General features: G+C 47.2%; 3 protein-coding genes and 1 pseudogene across 6 annotated transcripts in view; 1 reads left to right on the plus strand and 3 right to left on the minus strand.

Moving 5' to 3' along the window:
• Window positions 1-1,262: 1,262 nt before the first annotated feature.
• Window positions 1,263-5,571, minus strand: LOC113576392 (annotated as a pseudogene).
• A 6,140-nt stretch (window positions 5,572-11,711) lies between these two features.
• Window positions 11,712-16,619, minus strand: lrrc20 (leucine rich repeat containing 20). Of its 2 annotated transcripts, none has more exons than XM_027008418.2 (5): window positions 16,509-16,619; window positions 15,738-15,827; window positions 13,139-13,288; window positions 12,644-12,811; window positions 11,712-12,225 (listed from the first exon to the last, which is right to left on the minus strand). In XM_027008418.2, exons 2-5 carry the CDS (start codon window positions 15,805-15,807, stop codon window positions 12,110-12,112), a joined length of 504 nt encoding a protein of 167 aa, XP_026864219.2. In that variant the 5' UTR covers window positions 15,808-15,827; window positions 16,509-16,619; the 3' UTR covers window positions 11,712-12,109. The 2 variants fall into 2 exon arrangements, with proteins under 2 accessions (XP_026864219.2, XP_026864220.2); XM_027008419.2 differs by lacking the exon at window positions 16,509-16,619 and adding an exon at window positions 16,374-16,402.
• Window positions 16,620-16,650: 31 nt separating this feature from the next.
• ndr2 (nodal-related 2) lies at window positions 16,651-19,882 on the minus strand. The gene is made up of 3 exons (XM_035533201.1): window positions 19,651-19,882; window positions 17,807-18,615; window positions 16,651-17,715 (listed from the first exon to the last, which is right to left on the minus strand). The coding sequence occupies exons 1-3, from the start codon at window positions 19,880-19,882 to the stop codon at window positions 17,563-17,565; spliced, it is 1,194 nt and encodes a 397-aa protein (XP_035389094.1). The 3' UTR covers window positions 16,651-17,562.
• A 961-nt stretch (window positions 19,883-20,843) lies between these two features.
• pald1a (phosphatase domain containing paladin 1a) overlaps window positions 20,844-23,155 on the plus strand; it is a 38,975-nt gene continuing 36,663 nt past the window's right edge. The window contains exons 1-2 of one of the 3 annotated variants that reach the window (XM_035533807.1): window positions 20,844-21,066; window positions 22,778-22,991. The gene's annotated coding sequence lies outside the window, so the exon portion shown is untranslated. The remainder of the gene's footprint in view (window positions 21,067-22,777; window positions 22,992-23,155) is intronic. The other 2 variants (XM_035533808.1, XM_027008416.2) reach the window with 2 other exon arrangements.

Raw genomic sequence — 23,155 nt, forward strand, 5'->3', positions numbered from 1 at the left:
CTTCAGTCTCTCCACCAATCACAATACACAACCACTTCCATGTTCACAATCACCTGTTTATTATCACACACACCTGCACCTCGAGCCATCTTCCATATTTAAACCCACAGAACCATCTCATCCGAGCTTCTCCAGTATGAGGACACATCTCTCCAGTATGAGAACATCTCATCAGAGCTTCTCACTGGCCCTCTCCAGTGTGAGGACACGTCTCTCCAGTATGAGAACATATCTCAACAAAGCTTCTCACTGGCCCTCTCCAGTGTGAGGACACGTCTCTCCAGTATGAGAACATATCTCATCAGATCTTTTTACTGGCCTTCTCCAGTGTGAGGACACGTCTCTCCAGTATGAGAACATCTCATCAGAGCTTCTCACTGGCCCTCTCCAGTGTGAGGACACGTCTCTCCAGTATGAGAACATATCTCAACAAAGCTTCTCACTGGCCCTCTCCAGTGTGAGGACACGTCTCTCCAGTATGAGAACATATCTCATCAGATCTTTTTACTGGCCTTCTCCAGTGTGAGGACACGTCTCTCCAGTATGAGAACATATCTCACCAGAGCTTCTCACTGGCCCTCTCCAGTGTGAGGATTCATCTCTCCAGTATGAAAACATATCTCATCAGAGCTTCTCACTGGCCCTCTCCAGTGTGAAGACACATTTCTCCAGTATGAGAACATATCTCATCAGAGCTTCTCACTGGCCTTCTCCAGTGTGAGGACACGTCTCTCCAGTATGAGAACATATCTCATCAGAGCTTCTCACTGGCCCTCTCCAGTGTGAGGACACGTCTCTCCAAGACTATTCCATCTCTTGTTGGTGTTTGTTGAACCTTTGTTCAGGTTCTCCAGTATGTTCAGGTTCTTCTTCACTGTTCGTTTTTTTCATTCTCAGCCGTTTGCCTTTTCCCCATTAAAATCCTTTTCTTTCTTCTCATTCGTGTCTCGCTCCTTCGCTCCAGAATGTCACAATTAAATATTTCTAAACCAACCCGAGGACATGCATGTGCAAACTAACACCTACAGATTCTAACCAGTCATCTGCAGGTCCTCACATTTTAAAACATATCTAGCAGTGCAATGTCAGGCTAACTAGAGCCACACCATGTAACGAACCTCGTTAAAGTCACACAATCACCAAGGTCAGAGGTGTCGCTGGGTGTGAAACTGAGAGTGGTGTTTGGACAGAACTACATCAGTACTGTTCAGAGGTGTTTGGACAGAACTACAGCAGTGCTCAGTGTCTCATAATCTCCTCTTTCACTTCAGATCTTCCAGCACCAGTTTGTTCTGCATCTCTCCATCCCAAAACTCCCTCTTCCCTACGGCATTTGCCCATCTGCCCTCCCGCAAACACTCGTTCCATTTCCACGCCCCTTTCCTGCGGCCCGTCTCCACGGCGGCAGCAACGGTAGGCCAGAGTGGGGCTTCTGCCAGGCACAGTCCAGCCTCGAAGGCGGCCTGGAAGCCACGGCGGAAGTTCTCATTGAAGTACCTGTAGACGATGGGGTTGACATTGCTGTTGAAGGAGGCCAGCTACACTCAGAATACTATACTCAAGGACTAGTAAACTACACTCAGAATACTACACTCATGAACTAGTACAGCACACTCAGGTGAAGCTGGAGCTCCTGCCCTGTGTAGTGGTTGTTAAGACCTCAGAGGTGTAAGCCAGAGATGCATCAGTGATGTCGCAAGGTTTTGCTACCTTCATTAGCTGTGCAGGACTCATTTAGCCTGCACAAAGCATAACAGGCACTTGACGCAAACAGTGAAATGTCTCGGGGGCTTAATTACTGCTGTAACTACCCTCCACAGGAAAGGCCAAGTGAACCTGTTCTTAGTGTGAGTGTCAGAAAGAGCAGTGGACAGACCTCTCTATAGCAATAGCCACGAGCGTGAAGACGGAAGCAGATACGGAAGCTTACAGGTCACCTCATCAAAGGGCCAGTCTGGGGTAAGACAGAAGGGTGATACAGTAGAGCGAGGCTAACTTATAATGACCCATGATACCTTATAATGACTCATGCTACCCTATAATGACCCATGATACCGTATAATGACCCATGCTACCCTATAATGACCCATGATACCTTATAATGACCCATGCTACCCTATAATAACCCATGATACCTTATAATGACCCATGCTACCCTATAATGACCCATGATACCTTATAATGACCCATGCTACCCTATAATGACCCATGATACCTTATAATGACCCATGCTACCCTATAATGACCCATGATACCTTATAATGACCCATGCTACCCTATAATGACTCATGATACCTTATAATGACCCATGCTACCCTATAATGACCCATGATACCGTATAATGATCCATGCTACCCTATAATGACACGATACCGTATAATGACCCATGCTACCCTATAATGACCCATGATACCGTATAATGATCCATGCTACCCTATAATGACAGGATACCGTATAATGACCCATGCTACCCTATAATGACCCATGATACCTTATAATGACCCATGCTACCCTATAATGACCCATGATACCGTATAATGATCCATGCTACCCTATAATGACACGATACCGTATAATGACCCATGCTACCCTATAATGACCCATGATACCTTATAATGACCCATGCTACCCTATAATGACCCATGATACCGTATAATGACCCATGCTACCCTATAATGACACGATACCGTATAATGACCCATGCTACCCTATAATGACCCATGATACCGTATAATGACCCATGCTACCCTATAATGACACGATACCGTATAATGACCCATGCTACCCTATAATGACCCATGCTACCCTATAATGACCCATGATACCGTATAATGATCCATGCTACCCTATAATGACCCATGATACCTTATAATGACCCATGCTACCCTATAATGACTCATGATACCTTATAATGACCCATGCTACCCTATAATGACCCATGATACCGTATAATGATCCATGCTACCCTATAATGACACGATACCGTATAATGACCCATGCTACCCTATAATGACCCATGATACCGTATAATGACCCATGCTACCCTATAATGACCCATGATACCTTATAATGACCCATGCTACCCTATAATAACCCATGATACCTTATAATGACCCATGCTACCCTATAATGACCCATGATACCTTATAATGACCCATGCTACCCTATAATGACCCATGATACCTTATAATGACCCATGCTACCCTATAATGACCCATGATACCTTATAATGACCCATGCTACCCTATAATGACTCATGATACCTTATAATGACCCATGCTACCCTATAATGACCCATGATACCGTATAATGATCCATGCTACCCTATAATGACACGATACCGTATAATGACCCATGCTACCCTATAATGACCCATGATACCGTATAATGATCCATGCTACCCTATAATGACACGATACCGTATAATGACCCATGCTACCCTATAATGACCCATGATACCTTATAATGACCCATGCTACCCTATAATGACCCATGATACCGTATAATGATCCATGCTACCCTATAATGACACGATACCGTATAATGACCCATGCTACCCTATAATGACCCATGATACCTTATAATGACCCATGCTACCCTATAATGACCCATGATACCGTATAATGACCCATGCTACCCTATAATGACACGATACGGTATAATGACCCATGCTACCCTATAATGACCCATGATACCGTATAATGACCCATGCTACCCTATAATGACACGATACCGTATAATGACCCATGCTACCCTATAATGACCCATGCTACCCTATAATGACCCATGATACCGTATAATGATCCATGCTACCCTATAATGACACGATACCGTATAATGACCCATGCTACCCTATAATGACCCATGATACCTTATAATGACCCATGCTACCCTATAATGACCCATGATACCGTATAATGATCCATGCTACCCTATAATGACACGATACCGTATAATTACCCATGCTACCCTATAATGACACGATACCGTATAATGACCCATGCTACCCTATAATGACACGATACCGTATAATGACCCATGCTACCCTATAATGACCCATGATACCTTATAATGACCCATGCTACCCTATAATGACCCATGATACCATATAATGACCCATGATACCGTATAATGAATCAGAAGCACAGATAAGTGAGTAGACATAGACGAATAGGAGGTGAATACAGTGAATAAACAAAGCGGGAGGGAAAATATGACAATAATTTTATAATTATTAATATTATTATATTATTATTATTGATATTAAGAGATGCTTAGAGAGCAGAAGACACAGATGTGTTTTCTTGTTAATGTAACAAGGAAGTTCAAGCAGGATGCGGGGATGAGTCGCAGACACAAGAACATACGTTTATTTGCACACGTAACATATAACACTTAGCACGCAGGCTAACGGGGCCAAACACCGACAACACAAACACGTAAACGATAGACTTTTATACATGTATGCTAATGACACAACGAGGAGCAGGTGGGAGACACAAGGAGGGCGTGGCCATGTTAACGAACACACACACACACACACACACACACGGAGGCGTTCAGGGGGAGGGCCGTACCGTGACAGTTATGAATATTTGTGCACTTCCTCAATACAATTCAAACTACCGTGGTCCTATGCATTAGTCATACACTGGTTTGATGGCACTATCATGTACATTTATTCATGCTCAAATGGCTAATTACTAAGGCACAAGCAGGGCAACGCAGTTTATAGTCGCATCTCTTTAAAGAGATGTTCCCTGGCAACAAGACGCTATTGGCTGTTCTTGTTTTGTCGATAAAGTAAAAACGTGTAATTAATGTGCGACAAAGTGCCTGCGACCTAGCAAGAAAAAAATCGTCACCCAGCCAGCAGACTTGTGCGCTGTGCAAAGTGGCGTTAATAAGAGCAGAAGAACATTCTCCCTCCCCACGACCCTGCATGGAGAAACATGTTAACCTCTCTCATAAACTCAACCCGTACTGCACGGAGAAACACGTTAACCTCTCTCTCATGAACACAACCAGGACCACACAGGGAAACACGTTAACCTCTCTCATAAACTGAACCCGTACTGCATGGAGAAACACGTTAACCTCTCTCATAAACTCAACCAGGACCACACAGGGAAACACGTTAACCTCTCTCTCATGAACACAACCAGGACCACACAGGGAAACACGTTAACTTCTCCCAAACTCAACCCGGACCGCACAGAGAAACACGTTAACCCTCCCCACGCCCCCAGGAGGCCTCTCTGAACCCACCTGTTATTAGGTTGTCGGCTAGCGTGATGGGCAGGCAGAAGATGCCCGCCAGCAGGTCGCTGATGGCCAGGTTGAGGTTGAAGATGTTGGTGCCGGTCCTCATCCGTTTGTTCTTCAGCACTGTGAAGCAGACCCCAGCAGGTTTCCCACCATGCAGAGGACGAAGATGAGGACGTAGGCCAGGATGAAGACGGCTGCCACGGGTGGGGAGTGCTGGTAGCAGGGGGAGAAGGTGCAGTTCCTGTCGGCACGCAGGAGGTCGCTGACCCAGAGCTCTGCAACCCGGACTGCACAGAGAAACATGTTAACCTCTCTCTCATGAACTCAACCAGGACCACACAGAGAAACACGTTAACGTCCCTCTCTCAAACTCAACCTGGACCACACAGAGAAACACATTAACCTCTCCCAAACTCAACCCAGACTGCACAGAGAAACACGTTAACGTCCCTCTCTCAGACTCAACAGTACTGGGTCAGTACAGGGAGAGTACCGGGTCAGTACCGGGTCAGTACCGGGTCAGTACAGGGACAGTACAGGGACAGTACCGGGTCAGTACAGGGACAGTACAGGGACAGTACCGGGTCAGTACAGGGTCAGTACCAGGAGTTTCTGTTTTGGCCTCCTTTGTCTTCTCATTACATGTTTAATGGCAGAGATGCAGAGAAACCAGCAGACCTACTGCATCTTGGGTAATAGAGGGTGATTTGGGCTCCTGAGAGCTGAACACAGCAGATGACCCCCTGCTGGCTTCATCCACGAGGGCTTTCCCTGCTGATTAAGAGCAGTGCGCCAGAAAAGTTCCTGACAACAAAGTCATTTTTACAAAGAGCAATGTGACTCCTGAACACTTTTCACTCCATATCTGCTGGTTAGCTGTTAGACCTCGCTTCAGTTATAATGTAGGGTTTAGAATGTATCCTTTTTAAGTGTAGTGTTTATAATATAATGTTTAGAATGTATCCTTTTAAAGTGTAGTGTTTATAATGTAGTGTTTATAATGTATCCTTTTAAAATGTAGTGTTTATAGTGCATCCTTTTAAAATGTAGTGTTTATAATGTATCCTCTTAAAATGTAGTGTTTATAATGTAGTGTTTCTCACCTTGTAGATTGTACAAATACTTTTGATGAAGTCAGGCAAACAAAATCTTCATAGATGCAAAAAAACAGTTAAGATATTAAAGCTCTTTATGTTGGACGTGTAAAAAGCCTCTCAAAGGTAACATTATTGCGTATACTGTCTGTTTTTACATGTTTATTAGCTGATGCACAATTGTGCTTTTCCCATGATAATTATATCTCAAATGCAAACACAAAACGCCAAAGCCGTCGTTAATAAAGGTGTCACAGCTCTATTTTAATAAAGCCAAAAGTTTTGATTGGTTATTTAAGGAGACAACACTTTCTTTTCCTCCAGGCGGGTTTAATTTGTTTATTGTAAAATGATCTTCAAGTCTTTCAGGAAGCCTAACTGTAGTTCAGCTGACAGGCCATATTATCTGAAGACTTAGCGTTCCACTAGTTGCATGAAGACTAATTATGTTAAATGGCTTAATGACATGTTAAATTATGTTAAATAGCTTCCTGTTTACCTGGAGGTACTGTAGATCTATCACTTTTCAAATTCTCGTCTTGTCCCATATGCAAATATTCCAATCCGCCAAACACCTGGCTCCAATATGCAATTATTCCAATCCGCCAAACACCTGGCTCCAATATGAAAATATTCTAATCCGCCAAACACCTGGCTCCAATATGCAAATATTCTAATCCGCCAAACACCTGGCTCCAATATGCAATTATTCCAATCCACCAAACTCTTGTTTCCAATATGCAAATATTCCAGTTCGCTCCTGGTTTCAATATGCAGACACTTTAGTCCACCATACACCTCACTGTAGATTAAGATTAAGATCAGATTATATTTGTTAGTTTTATATGGTAGCACAATAAAACATGAACACTATTACTATTTTATTATGTATTTTTTCACAGTTACTCATTGCTGGTGTATGTAAGGTTCTTGGAGGTTATACCAACATGTCCCGGCTTGTAGCCGATTCCTGTGTGGATGTATGGAAGGATTATTAATCTCTGCTGTACTCTTTAAAATTCTCTTTAAGATGCAGTGTGCGGATTTAGAGGATGCCCATAAGCACCACAGGCCCATGTGGTCCAAGGGGTTCATCCAGTGCTACACTGCACTGAGGCACAGAGCAGGGCGTGGATGCTACAGGCCCTGTGTGTCCTGGTAGGTCCAGTGAGCCTGTGTTTTTATTTCAGTTTTAATTTGCTTCCTGTGGCCTTCCCCCTCCGTCTCAGACCCTCCAGCGACAGTTTTGAATGTGAGCCTGTGGGTTGGATGGGAAAAGAACTCCCCTGAGAGTCCATTTATTGGACTGTGAAGGAGTATCGTTATTCATCAGGATTAACAGTGAAGGAGTATTGTTACTCATCAGGTATTAATGAAGGAGTATCGTTACTCATCAGGTATTAATGAAGGAGTATTGTTACTCATCAGGATTAACAGTGATGGAGTATCGTTACTCATCAGGTATTAATGAAGGAGTATCGCTACTCATCAGGTATTAATGAAGGAGTACCGTTACTCATCAGGTATTAGTGAAGGAGTATCGTTGCTCATCAGGATTAACAGTGAAGGAGTATTGTTACTCATCAGGTATTAGTGAAGGAGTATTATTATTCATCAGGTATTAGTGAAGGAGTATTGTTATTCAACAGGATTAACAGTGAAGGAGTATTGTTACTCATCAGGTATTAGTGAAGGAGTATTGTTATTCATCAGGTATTAGTGAAGGAGTATTGTTATTCATCAGGATTAACAGTGAAGGAGTATTGTTACTCATCAGGTATTAATGAAGGAGTATCGTTACTCATCAGGTATTAATGAAGGAGTATCATTACTCATCAGGTATTAGTGAAGGAGTATTGTTATTCATCAGGTATTAGTGAAGGAGTATCATTGCTCATCAGGATTAACAGTGAAGGAGTATCATTACTCATCAGGATTAACAGTGAAGGAGTATCGTTGCTCATCAGGATAAACAGTGAAGGAGTATTGTTACTCATCAGGTATTAGTGAAGGATTATTGTTACTCATCAGGTATTAGTGAAGGAGCATCGTTGCTCATCAGGATTAACAGTGAGGGAGTATTGTTGCTCATCAGGATTAACAGTGAAGGAGTATTGTTACTCATCAGGTATTAGTGAAGGAGTATCGTTGCTCATCAGGATTAACAGTGAAGAAGTATTGTTATTCATCAGGTATTAGTGAAGGAGTATCATTGCTCATCAGGATTAACAGTGAAGGAGTATCGTTACTCATCAGGTATTAGTGAAGGAGTATCGTTGCTCATCAGGATTAACAGTGAAGGAGTATTGTTACTCATCAGGATTAACAGTGAAGGAGTATCATTGCTCATCAGGATTAACAGTGAAGGAGTATTGTTACTCATCAGGTATTAGTGAAGAAGTATTGTTATTCATCAGGTATTAGTGAAGGAGTATCATTGCTCATCAGGATTAACAGTGAAGGAGTATCGTTACTCATCAGGTATTAGTGAAGGAGTATTGTTACTCATCAGGTATTAGGGAAGGAGTATCGTTGCTCATCAGGATTAACAGTGAAGGAGTATCGTTACTCATCAGGATTAACAGTGAAGGAGTATCATTGCTCATCAGGATTAACAGTGAAGGAGTATTGTTACTCATCAGGTATTAGTGAAGGATTATTGTTACTCATCAGGTATTAGTGAAGGTGTATCGTTGCTCATCAGGATTAACAGTGAAGGAGTATTGTTACTCATCAGGTATTAGTGAAGGAGTATCGTTGCTCATCAGGATTAACAGTGAAGGAGTATTGTTATTCATCAGGTATTAGTGAAGGAGTATTGTTACTCATCAGGTATCAGTGAAGGAGTATCGTTACTCATCAGGTATTAGTGAAGGAGTATCGTTGCTCATCAGGATTAACAGTGAAGGAGTATTGTTGCTCATCAGGATTAACAGTGAAGGAGTATCGTTGCTCATCAGGATTAACAGTGAAGGAGTATCGTGGCTCATCAGGTATTAGTGAAGGAGTATTGTTACTCATCACTAGGTTCCATCCAGTGCCCAGGTCAACAGACCTGTCACACCAGACCTTCTTGGAGACAGCTTCTCCCACTGTCCTGGGCTCTTATCAGGGGTGCAGAGACTGCAGGGGCCAATACCCCTGGTGATGAAGACTCCACACACTGCCATGTTTCAGACCACGGTCACAGTTCAGCACCAGTGCTGTGGACAGTAAACTAGGCAGAGGAGGAACTCTCCCTCTCTGTCTCTCTCTCCTGGGGGTGTTCTCTCATAGCTGAGGGAGAGCACAGGAGAATGAAACACACACACACACACACACACACTCACACACACACACACACACACACACACCTCATTTGTTTAGAATGACTGATTCTTCTGTTGAGGTGACGCGCCCAGTTTTCTATTACTCACCTATCACATTTTAACTTGCTCATGGTTACGGTTACCATGGATATGAAAATCTTTCTGATCAGAACCCTCCCAGTCGCTTAGAATGAAGTTGTTGGGGGTTTTTTTTTCTGAGAACCACTGTGACCTCTGGACGCTTGCAACATCACACCGTAGCTTTAACCAAAAATAAATGAATAAATAAATAAATAAATAAATAAATACATTTTATATATATATATATATATATATATATATATATATATATATATATATATATATATATATATATATATATATATACACACACACACACACACACACACACACACACACACACATACACACACACGTGTGTGTGAACTTGTATATGAAATGTGAACTGACCCTGTTCCACTCTTTGGCACCTTTCCTTGAAAGTCTTGGTAAAAGGTTTGCATAAGTGTGTTTACAGTGTTTTCAGGGCATTTATAAAGTAATGGCATTATTATTCAAATGGTGCTTCTCACTGACCCCAGAACAGCCATCCTACAACCTAAAAGTGATAAATACAGTCCATTCTTACTGCTCTCTGGAAAACAGGTGTCGTTACGTAAGAGGGAAACATTGTGCGTTCAGACTGTGTTTAAACACAGTTCAGTCAGGTGCCTTCCATCCCAGGTCAATCTCTGTTAGTATTTATTAACCGTTCGTAATCACAGTAAGAAAGAGCGGCATTTCTCGTGCTGCAGCTCTGGTGGGACTGTCTTTGTCTCAGCTCTGAGCAACCTTCTGTCTTTAAATGATTTCTCTACTGCTTACTGTGGTGTCCAAAGGTTTTAAATCTGATTCCTGCTAGCTATGAATCATAGTCTGGATGAGGTATTCTGGATGACTTGCTAGCAGTTATGTTGATCAGTGAAGTTATAATGACTTATAAAGTTAAGGTAATCAGTAAACAGTTTCTATAACATCTGATAATGGTTGTGATCATCAGTATAGATGTTAATAATGACACAAGGACATCTCCTTCTCCCGGGAGATAACAGTACCGTGTGTATCATGGCAGAAATAGACAGGTCTGGTCTCTCCATGGCTGGAATCCAATCTAATGAGAAAGTTGCATTAAACCCATGTTTCACATGCTGTGTGCAGGAGATGAGCTCATTCAAACAGGTGTGAAATGAATAAATATGTACTCCAACTCGATTAATAAATATTTATTGAAAAATGTCACAAAGGCACAGCAAGAGATTGTTCAGTGTGATGGAGAAAGAGCAGCTCAGAGAGACAGCTCCCAGTCAGAGAGACAGCTCAGAGAGACAGCTCCCAGTCAGAGAGACAGCTCAGAGAGACAGCTCCCAGTCAGAGAGACAGCTCAGAGAGACAGCTCCCAGTCAGAGAGACAGCTCAGAGAGACAGCTCCCAGTCAGAGAGACAGCTCCCAGTCAGACAGACAGCTTCCAGTCAGAGAGACAGCTCCCAGTCAGACAGACAGCTTCCAGTCAGAGAGACCGCTCCCAGTCAGAGAGACAGCTCCCAGTCAGAGAGACAGCTCCCAGTCAGACAGCTCCCAGTCAGACAGACAGCTCCCAGTCAGACAGCTCCCAGTCAGACAGACAGCTCTCAGTCAGACAGACAGCTCCCAGTCAGACAGCTCCCAGTCACAGACTGCTCTTAATTAGAGTCTCCGTGAAGAACGATTTTGTGAACCAACCCTCCCCTACCTGCCGTGGTAGTGATGGCATTATTCTTTAATTCATATTTTTGTTATTAGTGCCCAGAGTTGATGTAGGTTCGCGCTCTGTCTGTGTGTGGGTGGGCGACTACTGCACCCTGGTTTCCACGCTGGTACAGCCTGCCCCCTGACTGCCCCCTGCGGCAGCCGACACCTGCTGGAAACGTAAACGGAGCCTCATATGTCTCTCAGGCTGTCTTTGACTTTAATGTCAGGATGAAGGGAGACAACACTCTATGGTGATGTCTGAGAGTCTTTCTTTGCAGAAACTTTGTGTTTCGTGATCGAGGCTAAAAGAACCCGAACATCCACCACTTGGACATGCAGGGCACCCAAAGGAAATCCCACCAACCCTGACCAAAGCTCAGCCGTGATTTTTATTTTCTTTGTGACAAAAAGCCAATGTCCTTTTCTGACCCCAGGACGTCATGGACAGGTTGGACAGGTTGGACAGGGTGGTCTTTTTGTACTGCTAGCTAACATTTGTGCAATGAATAAAAGTGCATTTGTTTCAAACAGCATGCTTTGAGAAACCGTATGTGTTGTGTTGTGTTGTGTGTGTGTGTGTGTGTGTGTGTGTGTGTGTGTGTGTGTGTGTGTGTGTTCTTTGCAGTTAGACCACAAATGCCGTTGCAGCTCTACGTGAGGAGAGTGAAGGTGTGGGTCCCCAGGCAGAAGGAGACATCCAGAGGGTTGCCCCGCGCGTCCACACACTGCAGAGCCGGCATCTCACAGAGGCCTTCCAGGGGTAGCTCTGCAGGACAGACAGGACCCGGGACAGAAAGAATATGTGAAGACACGGAGACAGAATGAGGCAGAGGAGAAACAATGACAGAAAGAAGATACGACTGGCGTGGACATCAGCTCGCCGCGGACCACGTGAGACACTGGACCTTGGTCTGACTGCGTCAACCTGTCCGGTACACAGGCAGCGGCGTAGTGAACAGACACACACCCTCCAGCTTGTGTGTGAGTCTGTTTGTGTGCGCACTTGTGAATGGTGAACCTCCTATAACGGTGTTGGCCTATGACTCGACGAGCTTTTGTCTTATGGATCTCGAGCCAAAGATGAGATGGACCAAAAGGTGCGTGGACGACAGCTCTAATGACTCCGTTCAGCACCGCCGGGAACCTGACGGCTTTTCTCAGAGCCTCCGGCTCACCCGCCCCACCTGTGATCTGGTTGTTCTCCAGGCGGATGTGCTGAAGGGTGCGGACGCCCGTCAGCCGCTGGGGAAACACGCTGAGGCAGTTCCTTGACAGGTTGATGCTGATCAGATGCTCCATGTCTCCGACCGCGTCAGGCAGCTTGGTGAGCCTGTTTCCCTGCAAGTTCAGTTCTGCCCAAACACAGAAAGACCAGTCACTTCTAGAGCTACACACACACACACACACACATCTATAAATACACACACTGGGCTAAAGAGAAGAATATGACCCCAGTACACACTAGTTACGTCATGTACAGTAGGTGTAAGATACCATCACAAATGGGCAGTGGTGGGGCAGTGGTTAAGGGACTTTACTGGTAACCAGAAGGTGGCCAGTTCAAGTCCCACCACTTCCAGTTTGCCACTGTTGCATATTTCACACACAAATGAAGCGCTCAAATCCAGATTACAGTAGCACATGTAAGCAGAGAGAATTGTGGGAGAAAACATTAGCACCTCTTAACTGGACAAAGGTGGTAAAGAACTTGTTGGGTAGGGCCTTTATTTCATTGTCTGCCAGAGTGATTTCGCGGATGTTATCCGTGCAAGTGCGGAGCACTTTGAACACTCCATCAGGGAAGCTAATTAGCTTGCAGTCTGAGAGATCTATGACAGAGAGAGAGAGAGAGAGAGAGGGAGAAGGAGCCAGCATGGAGATGAAGTACACACACTCTAATTACTGCATTCTTCCTCACCTCACTTCATTTCTCCGAACAGCACATGTACGTGTGACGAATCACAACTGAGCGCCACGGACGTAAGGCACAAAATGAGAGTTCGGAGGTGTAGGGAAGGTGACTGGTTTTTTATCTATAATTGGCTGCACAATGAAACTGACTGAATGGAAAGTGTGACCTTAAGCACTCGGTCTAAAGCCAGTGATTGTATGTGCTAAGCGTTTGCCTTTAGCTGAGCTTGTACGACAGCGCCATCTGCAGGGCAGTAGAGGAAAGCACAGAACAATGATCCAACACACAAGCTCAATGTGCACTTCTCACCAGTGGTGACCAGAGCAGGCGTGGCACTCGGCTAACCCCACACACGCCTAACCCCACGCTCGCCTAACACCATGCTCACCTAACACCTAACCCCACACTCGCCTAACACCTAACCCCACGCTCACCTAACACTTAACACCATGCTCACCTAACACCTAACCCCACGTACACCTAACCCCACGCTCACCCTACACTTAACCCCACACTCACCTAACCCGACATACACCTAACACCTAACCCCACGCTCAACTAACACTTAACCCCACACTCACCTAACCCCACGCTCGCCTAACACCTAACCCCACGCTCACCTAACACTTAACACCATGCTCACCTAACACCTAACCCCACGTACACCTAACCCCACGCTCACCTAACACTTAACCCCACACTCACCTAACCCCACACTCACCTAACCCCATGCTCGCCTAACACCTAACCCCACGCTCACCTAACACCTAACCCTGCACTCACCTAACCCCACGCTCACCTAACACTTAACCCCACACTCACCTAACCCCACACTCACCTAACCCCACACTCGCCTAACACCTAACACCACGCTCACCCAACACCTAACCCTGCACTCACCTAACCCCGCACTCACCCAACACTTAACCCCATGCACACCTAACACCTAACCCCGCGCTCACCTAACACCTAACCCCGCGCTCACCTAACACCTAACCCCGCGCTCACCTAACACCTAACCCCGCACTCACCTAACACCTAAGCCCACACTCACCTAACACCTAACCCCGCACTCACCTAACACTTAACCCCATGCACACCTAACCCCACGCTCACCTAACACTTAACCCCACGCTCACCTAACACCTAACCCTGCACTCACCTAACCCCGCACTCACCTAACACATAACCCCATGCACACCTAACACCTAACCCCACGCTCACCTAACACTTAACCCCACGCTCACCTAACATCTAACCCCGCACTCACCTAACACTTAACCCCATGCACAACTAACACCTAACCCCGCACTCACCTAACACTTAACCCCATGCACACCTAACCCCACGCTCACCTAACACTTAACCCCACGCTCACCTAACACCTAACCCTGCACTCACCTAACCCCGCACTCACCTAACACTTAACCCCATGCACACCTAACCCCACGCTCACCTAACACTTAACCCCATGCTCACCTAACACCTAACCCTGCACTCACCTAACCCCGCACTCACCTAACACTTAACCCCATGCACACCTAACACCTAACCCCGCACTCACCTAACACTTAACCCCACGCTCACCTAACATCTAACCCCATGCTCACCGAACATCTAAATCCACTTACACCTAACCCCGCACTCACCTAACACCTAACCCCACACTCACCTAACACCTAACCCCACGCTCACCTAACACCTAACCCCACACTCACCTAACACCTAAGCCCACGCTCACCTAACACCTAACCCCGCGCTCACCTAACACCTAACCCCGCGCTCACCTAACACCTAACCCCGCGCTCACCTAACACCTAAGCCCACACTCACCTAACACCTAACCCCGCACTCACCTAACACTTAACCCCATGCACACCTAACCCCACGCTCACCTAACACTTAACCCCACGCTCACCTAACACCTAACCCTGCACTCACCTAACCCCGCACTCACCTAACACTTAACCCCATGCACACCTAACACCTAACCCCACGCTCACCTAACACTTAACCCCACGCTCACCTAACATCTAACCCCATGCTCACTGAACATCTAAATCCACTTACACCTAACCCCGCACTCACCTAACATCTAACCCCGCACTCACCTAACACTTAACCCCATGCACACCTAACACCTAACCCCGCACTCACCTAACACTTAACCCCATGCACACCTAACCCCACGCTCACCTAACACTTAACCCCACGCTCACCTAACACCTAACCCTGCACTCACCTAACCCCGTGCTCACCTAACACTTAACCCCACGCACACCTAACCCCACACTCACCTAACACCTAACCCCACACTCACCTAACACCTAACCCCGCACTCACCTAACACCTAACCCCGCACTCACCTAGCGTGTCTCTTCCCTCCTCGGCTGTGGCGTTGATTCTCCGGGCCACACGCACCACTGCTTCACCCATCCTCCTTCCGCTGGCCGTACCTGAGGAAAGATTGGTGTCAGTGGGTAGCGCGTGGCTCGGCTACAGGTGGGGTGTCGGGACAGGCGACGCCTTCTCACAGTCACCGGTACTGCACATGCGCATGTGCATGTCAGGCTTCCGGTCTGACCTGAGCCGCGAGGCCAGACTCGGTTAGAGCGGTTTAACGGTGAACGAAACCGAGGCGTCGCTGCAACACGCAGTCACGCAGGCGGGACCGCGAACGCGACACGTTCAGCTCGTGAAAGTGAAAGCAATCAATAACGGCACAGCGCGGGCTGTGAGGCGCGCGAGTGGCTCTGTGCGTGCATTTGGGCCTGGATATTCCAGCCTCGCGCTGCGCCGCTGACCAAACGACAGCTGTGCGCGACGACCTCGCGAGTCAGCGCGCTCTATTTACGGAACCCGTGTTCCGTGACTGCTCGTGCGCGCTAGCATAACGTCTCGCGTATCTGTTCCTCTGATCGCTTACTGCGGCTTTGAAACGGGGCGCGCGTGTTGCAGTCACACACGTTACGCACGCGGACGTCGCTGCTTTAAGCACCTACCTGTGATACACACACACACACACACACACACACACACACACAACCTGGCGGGGTGAGCGAAGCTGTCGCAAAACACGAGCCCTGCTTGACGGCAGCGGGAAGAGCGCCGCACGAACACGCACACGCTAGTCTCACCCTTTAAAGGTGAAGGGACGGTTGCAGAGTTGCGCTCGTGCGTCCGTGTCCTCCTCTCGTGAGTCCGGTGCGCCAGCGCAGTGTTCACGCGACGCCGGACCGTCCACGGCGCGTCACGGCGCGTCACGGCGAGGTCTGTTTGTTTTCCGGATTTGTCAAGTAAAATCCGGTGCGGAGTCAGTACAACTGCTGGCTCGTGTGTGGCTGAAGTGAGGAATTACTTTGGTTGGATTGAATTGGACTCTAAGCGGGAAAATAAATGCGCTGGAGTCTAGAAAAACGAATTATGCGGACGCAGTCTTGAGTTTAGAGGAGTTCTGCTTCCATAGCAGATTATTGTGGCTTGCCAAAGGCCCAGACCCCCCAACCTCTTGCAGTCTTAACGCAGGCAAGCGTGGAATAAACAGGGAGAGGTAGACAAATCTCGGCTTCCGCTCGGTTCAGCCACGATTTCCAACGCCCTGGTGGAGAATGTCAAGCCTGCTAAACGGGAGTGAGTGACTGACTGAGCCAGCGACCAGCGAATTTAATCTACACCAGACTTAATCTGAGTTTAATCTTAATATTAACTCAATTTTAACTTCTACCTGTTCTCCTGAATTTTCAGAACATCAGTCATAGCTGAGTCTTTGGTTACGTGTTAGTCTCTTACTGAATAAAGAGGACGAATATGTCGGTTTGTTGTTACTAGGCTAATAAATTGATAACTAATATAGACCCCCTCTGAATAAAACACTTCAAAGAATCATCATTTATAGAAATTTATTTCTTCATGAAAAAATAGCATTTTAGTGATGACTTCTACTAAAAGAATCATAAATAATAAATATTGAAACTTTATTTACCTGTTATTTACAATAAATATTTACATTGTCACACCGGGCGGCGTATTCTAAATGCAAACACAGTGCTTGGGAACTCTAAGGGGTCTATAATGAAACATGACACATTCTGTTTGGAGATGTGCTCACGCTTCTTCTCTGTTCTCTTGTATTTCTCGTTTCCATCTTCTGGATTCTCCTGCTGTGGTTCGGGTGGTTGCGCCGGTCGCTCATCACTGGCAGCCACACTCCTCCACCACCATGTCGTCGTGGTGGCTGAGGGTCATCTCCCCGTTCTCGTAGTAGAGCATGCTGAGGGCACCAGTTCGGACGGGGGCGCAGCAGGGCGCCGGGACCCGGCCCGGCTGGTGCTGCTCCAACAGGCTCTGCAGTGGGAGACGTCACACACACGGTCTAAATACTTTTGCTAGAAACCCGCCCCCCCTTCATGCGCAGTACTATTTGTGCAATACTAACCTGCATGTATGCGTGATTTGTGGGGTGGAACTCCTCCCCCAGAGGGGTGGGGCAGATGCCCTTGCAGCGGTAGGCGTTGTACTTCTTGGGGAACACGATCCAGGAGCCCCATCCGATCTGGTTGAAGTCCACGTGCATGTCTACCCTCCTGCAGAGGCTCTCCTTCTCGTCTTTGGAGGGCGGGGCCCGGGCGACGTCCCCGGGCTCGACCCGGCGCCTGCGACGGCTGTACCGCTGCCTCTTCGCCCTGCGGAGCGGCGGACTGTCCGGAGGGATCGGGAACTTGGAGCGCTCGGCCGTGTGCAGAAGGCTGGCCCTGTGCGGAGCGCCCTCTCCGGAGCCTGTGTGGGAGAACACGACCAGCAGGGCGCGGTGGGCCTGAATGTGGGGAACTCTCACGCCCTCCGGGTGCCCGCGCGCGCCGCGGGAACGCTCGTCGGCAGCCGTCGTCCCGTCGGGGTGCCCGTGCGCGCCGTCCGGATGCCGTGCGCTCGTCTTCGCCGTCGTCCCCGACCCCCGCGCGAGCGTCTGCTCCATCCAGTGGAAGAGCAGGGCGGTGACGTTGTACACCCTCCACTGAGCGGACGAGCTCACCAGAGACAACTCGGTGAGAATACCCAGAGGCTGGTCCCAGAGGCAGACGCTCCGACACGGCTCTTCCTGCTGATGGCGAATCTCTACGGTAACGTTGGCCCGGCTGGTTACTGTGGGAACACGGAGCCTCAGCTCAGCAGCCTGAATGTGTTGGTCTGACAGTAAGGATGAGAGGTCAAAGTTTATGACCCAGCGTCTCTCTCGATAGGTCAAACCTAGGGACGGAGAAAAAGATATTAAAGTGCTTGTCGAACAAACTGATTAAATAAAAACATGTTACATGAAAAATGTATGCGTGTGTTTATGTATATATGCGTGTGCTCAGGCAGGCTAAGCTCTCAGAAGGTCTTCTCTAGCCGTGATCGGGTCGCGCGGGGCAATACACACAACCCAGACCGACGGAGAAGCTGATTAACGAGGTCATGCGCGCGGGCTCCTGACGTGGCCTTGCGGTTTACGCTTTTGATGCGAAGGCTACAGATCTAAGGGAAGCTGATTAAACACCGAGAGCGTTTTTAAGAGCCAGGTGATTAAGGGTGTGTCTATTCCGATATTGCAGAAACTCGCCGCTGCCTGCACATGCCGGCGCGATGAGTTAAAGCGAGCTTGACCGTCCGCCTGAGCTCGCCGTCATCCTCTCAAAACAAACACCGGATCGAAACCCATCGCTGCACATATCCGCGGACGCTTCGCCCGCACATCCTCTCCAAACACACACGCTTCGGCTTTCTCACCTAGCGGCGACGCGAACGGACCCCCGCGCCGGGCGCCCGGGCGCAGCGCGCGGCTCAGGCACGGGCTAATCTAATCAGGCCACGGGTGTGAAACCCAGGGGTCCGAGATGTTGATTTGAGTTAACAAATGATTTGTATAGCGGTGTCTGGCAGCTTGTCCAATCAACATCGCGGAGGGGCAACGTGAACGCCGAGGGGCAACATCGCGGAGGGGCAGCAGACTGGAAGCATGCGCCCCCGGGGCCCCGCTCGGGCCAAATGTGGATTGCGCGCATCCGAGGCTGTCTGGCGCAGAGATTTGACAGCTAGGTACCACCGCGCCGCAGAACAATAGCGGCAACACGGCCCAGACGTTCGCATTTTAGCGCAATATTGCCAGTCTGCTTGCCTAGCGTACGTGATATTTCCTATATATATGTTTTATATATAGTTTTATATATGTTTTTATAGTAGTTTTCTATATGCAAAGCGCAACATTTTGAGGAAAAGTTTTAAAAAGTTAATAAAGGCTCTTACTCTTGGACATGACGCTCTTGACGGTGTCGGCTTGACTCGCGCGCTCCAGATCGGCGTAGTCCGTGGCTCGAGATTGATTAGACTTGAAATTCCGGTACAGGCGCATCATGTACGTCGGCAGATGGTGTCGTGGCGTCGCGCTCCTGGCTCCGTGCACGTTTCCGGGTATCCCGAACACTCCGACCAGGAGGAGCCGGAGGCAGAGCGCCGGGAGAGCTCGCGGAGTGTGCATCGTGGGACGGCTCGCGATGACAGGTCGCCCCGCTCGCGCTCTGCCTGCTTTATATACCCACACCCTGCGGGTCGCACAGGGCATTCAAAGGAAGAGTGTCTCCTTGAGGGCTGACATGACAGCTCATCAGCCATTGAGCTGTAAATGAGGCGCTGCTGCGCATGTTTTACAATGCACGTTACGACTCATTTGCTCCGCATTACACGACTCCTCGAGCTCTGCGTGTCTTTGAAGACTGAAATGGTCATAATCTGCACATATCGTTATTGCACAAAAAAAAAAAGCATTCAGTTCGTTCGTGTTTATAACGTGTCAGGCACAATGTCCTCCTTTTCAGACCTGTTCGAGCCAGATAAAACGTTATATTCATTATTTTTCTCTTTATTTTTTTTTTTTACATTATATATATATATATATATATATATATATATATATATATATATATATATATATATATATATATTTATTTATTTATTTTATTTTTTAATGTATTTTTTTCATATATATATATATAAATATATATATATTTATTTATTTATTTTATTTATTTTTTCCATATATATATATATATATATAAATATATAAATATATATATATATATATATGCAAATGTGGTGTGTGTGTGGTATGTGTGTGTGTATATATATATATATAATGTAAAAAATAAAGAGAAAAATAATGAATATAACGTTTGCATATATATTTGCATATATATATATGCAAATGTGGTGTGTGTGTGTGTGTGTGTGTGTGTGTGTGGTATGTATGTGTGTGTGTATGTATATATATATATATATATATATATATATATATATATATATATATATATATATATGCAAATGTGATGTGTATATATAAAGAGAGAGAGCAACGATTTAGTGCAGCCTATGAATTCTGCCAGCTGCCTACGACGCGGGTAGTCGCGCGCTTTCAAGTACCAAGCACAGAGTGAGTCCGTGGGGCTCGCGCATGCATGCCTAAATGCGCGCATGCTCGGAGCACCATCTTGTAAGCACAATGCTTGCCACTTTCCGAGTGAAAGCCCGGACTTTATCGGTGCGACGGTGATCCGGCCACTTTAAATGACGGCCACATCTGCGTTTATGCAGAGTAGACCTGGTTCATGCATAAGAACATTTCTGCCTTTTAGTCTTTCGAACCGAGGACCTGTGTTTGATGCAATGGTGAGTAACGAAGTTTTAGAGTCGTTTCCTTCTCGCCTGCACGCCAGTGTGTGTCGCGTGGTGTCTCTCGAAATCCGCGAGGCACATTTCGCAAAGGATTGATGCGCTCGTTTCACGAAACCCCGTCCGCTCGAGAGCCGAACGCGAGCGGCCTGCGTGCGTCTTCCACCCTCGTCATTTGCGTTGTTTGCAGACTCTCAGTCTGCTGTGCCGCGGCGCGTTGTGAGTTTAACCCGTCGGGTGCGCCAAGGCGAGGCGCGCGCCGTTTCCTAATCGATGCTCGTCTGAGCTCGTGTGCGGTAGCTGCAACCCAGCGCGCGTACACATTGCCATGCATGTTTGATGTAATATGATGGATTCCGGTTTGTGTGTGTGTGTGTAGCTCAAAGCGCCCGGTGCCCAAACGTCATCGCTACTGAGGGACCTAAGGACGTTTTCACACCTTCCTCGCGCTAAACACGTATTCTCATCACAACCTTGGACATCAAGGGTGCGCGCGCCTGTTCGCGCGATTGTAATGCCGAACGAGCCCATTGTGAGTATGGAGCACGCAGCCCTTATTAGTTGGGGGACTTTATGCTAATGGCTTGGAATAAAGGGGTCCCGTTGATTGAGTGCGAGCGGCCGGGCTTTCATCTGCGTGTCGCTCGAGACGCGCGGAAAACCCGGCCCGAAGTGACTTCCGAGCGGCCGAGCCGTGCCACGAGCACGGGTGCACGGAGTGGCGAAACCCCCATCTCCAAATCCCATCAAATCATAAAACGGCTTACGGCAGTTTGGAGTCTCGTAGTATCGACAGCTGAAGATGATCGATGACGAGCGCGGATCGAAACCGAACTTCAATCAGAGTTCGGAGGGGGCGGGGGGGTCGTGGCAGCTCGAGCTCGTTCAGATGAGACAGACACCTCTTCCCCTGCTCAAGCTCTTAAAATCATTGGATGTAATTGGATTGGTAATAATCCTGTGGTTTTAATCTGTGCATTTTGGATTAGAGCCGTTTGCAGCGAGGATTAAGATTGGGTGTTGGGTTTGGGGGGGGTTGCGGAGGTCGCCGCATGCAGCTTTAGGTGTCAACCGCACGGGCTTTATGGGTATTACTGGGAGCGAGACGAGGCAGTCTTGTTTTAGTTCACAGTTGTAGACCGCAGGCATGTTGTACGGCGCCGTTAGACGGAATAAATGCCATGACGTAAAGACTGAATCAGTCTTTTGTCAGATGTGTAAAAATTTACGAGTGTACGTGACCAGTGGCCGTACCGTGAACAGGACATTGTATGTTCCTTACGTGTTCGGTTGCATGGGCATGGTCTTGTTCCTCAGCTGTGTCTGGGCTGGTTAACACCCAGATTTTGCAGTCTATCGAGAAGATATCAACACTAACACAGGGTGGGTTTTAATCCAGGGTTAAAGACTTGCCTCCTACGCCCAGTCTGTTATTGGAGGCGTTTGAGTGTCACTCATCGGTGTATTCATTTTAAAAGGGGTTACAGATATGGACCATGTGTGTGTGAGCTGTAAGATAGTTTTACTGTGCTCTGAAAGATAACAGGACCACTGCAGGCGCTGAGGTTTTCGGTGTCCAACACGATTGCGGTGTTCTTTTCCAAGGCTCTTCTCGGCACTGGAGCCGTGCTGAGCTGAAGGATAAGTGTGTTGTTCGTCTGCCACCATTAGGTGGCATGTTTCTAAGTCTGTAATGTCGGTGTGGTAGATGGCATCAGCCCAAGGTGAGCCCGGGTCCTGAGATGTTTTGCACCAAGTCCGTCGTCGATGAGACGGTGCAGGTCTGAAGAACAGGGCAGCTCTCTGTAAACACATGGCAGACTTGTGGAGGAGAATAAGGCCAGTCGGAAAAGGATGTTTAAAAAAAAAAAGTCTCATCCATCTGCAAGATGTAGAGCAGAACACACAAAGGAAACAGGCAGGTAACCGCTATCCACTGTGTGTGTGTGTGTGTGTGCATGCATATATAGGGAGAAGCTGCAATATAATGTAGAGCTACATATTATCTCACACACACGCACATGCATTGTCAACACACGCATGCACGTGCACACACACACACACACACACACGCACACAAACCTCA

The sequence above is a fragment of the Electrophorus electricus genome, chromosome 14, assembly GCF_013358815.1.
Source record: "Electrophorus electricus isolate fEleEle1 chromosome 14, fEleEle1.pri, whole genome shotgun sequence".
Classification (NCBI taxonomy): Eukaryota; Metazoa; Chordata; class Actinopteri; order Gymnotiformes; family Gymnotidae; genus Electrophorus; species Electrophorus electricus.

What these genes read in the sequence shown, in the direction of transcription:
- lrrc20 (XM_027008418.2), bottom strand. Translation starts at nt 15,807, where the DNA reads ATGGGTGAAGCAGTGGTGCGTGTGGCCCGGAGAATCAACGCCACAGCC. An exon ending in GGAGGGAAGAGACACGCTAG is followed by an intron (nt 13,289 to 15,737) that starts GTGAGTGCGGGG and finishes TCTCTGTCATAG; the next exon opens with ATCTCTCAGACTGCAAGCTA. An exon ending in CACCTTTGTCCAGTTAAGAG is followed by an intron (nt 12,812 to 13,138) that starts GTGCTAATGTTT and finishes GTGTTTGGGCAG; the next exon opens with AACTGAACTTGCAGGGAAAC.
- ndr2 (XM_035533201.1), bottom strand. Translation starts at nt 19,882, where the DNA reads ATGCACACTCCGCGAGCTCTCCCGGCGCTCTGCCTCCGGCTCCTCCTG. An exon ending in CAAGAGCGTCATGTCCAAGA is followed by an intron (nt 18,616 to 19,650) that starts GTAAGAGCCTTT and finishes CTCCGTCCCTAG; the next exon opens with GTTTGACCTATCGAGAGAGA. An exon ending in CAAATCACGCATACATGCAG is followed by an intron (nt 17,716 to 17,806) that starts GTTAGTATTGCA and finishes CTCCCACTGCAG; the next exon opens with AGCCTGTTGGAGCAGCACCA.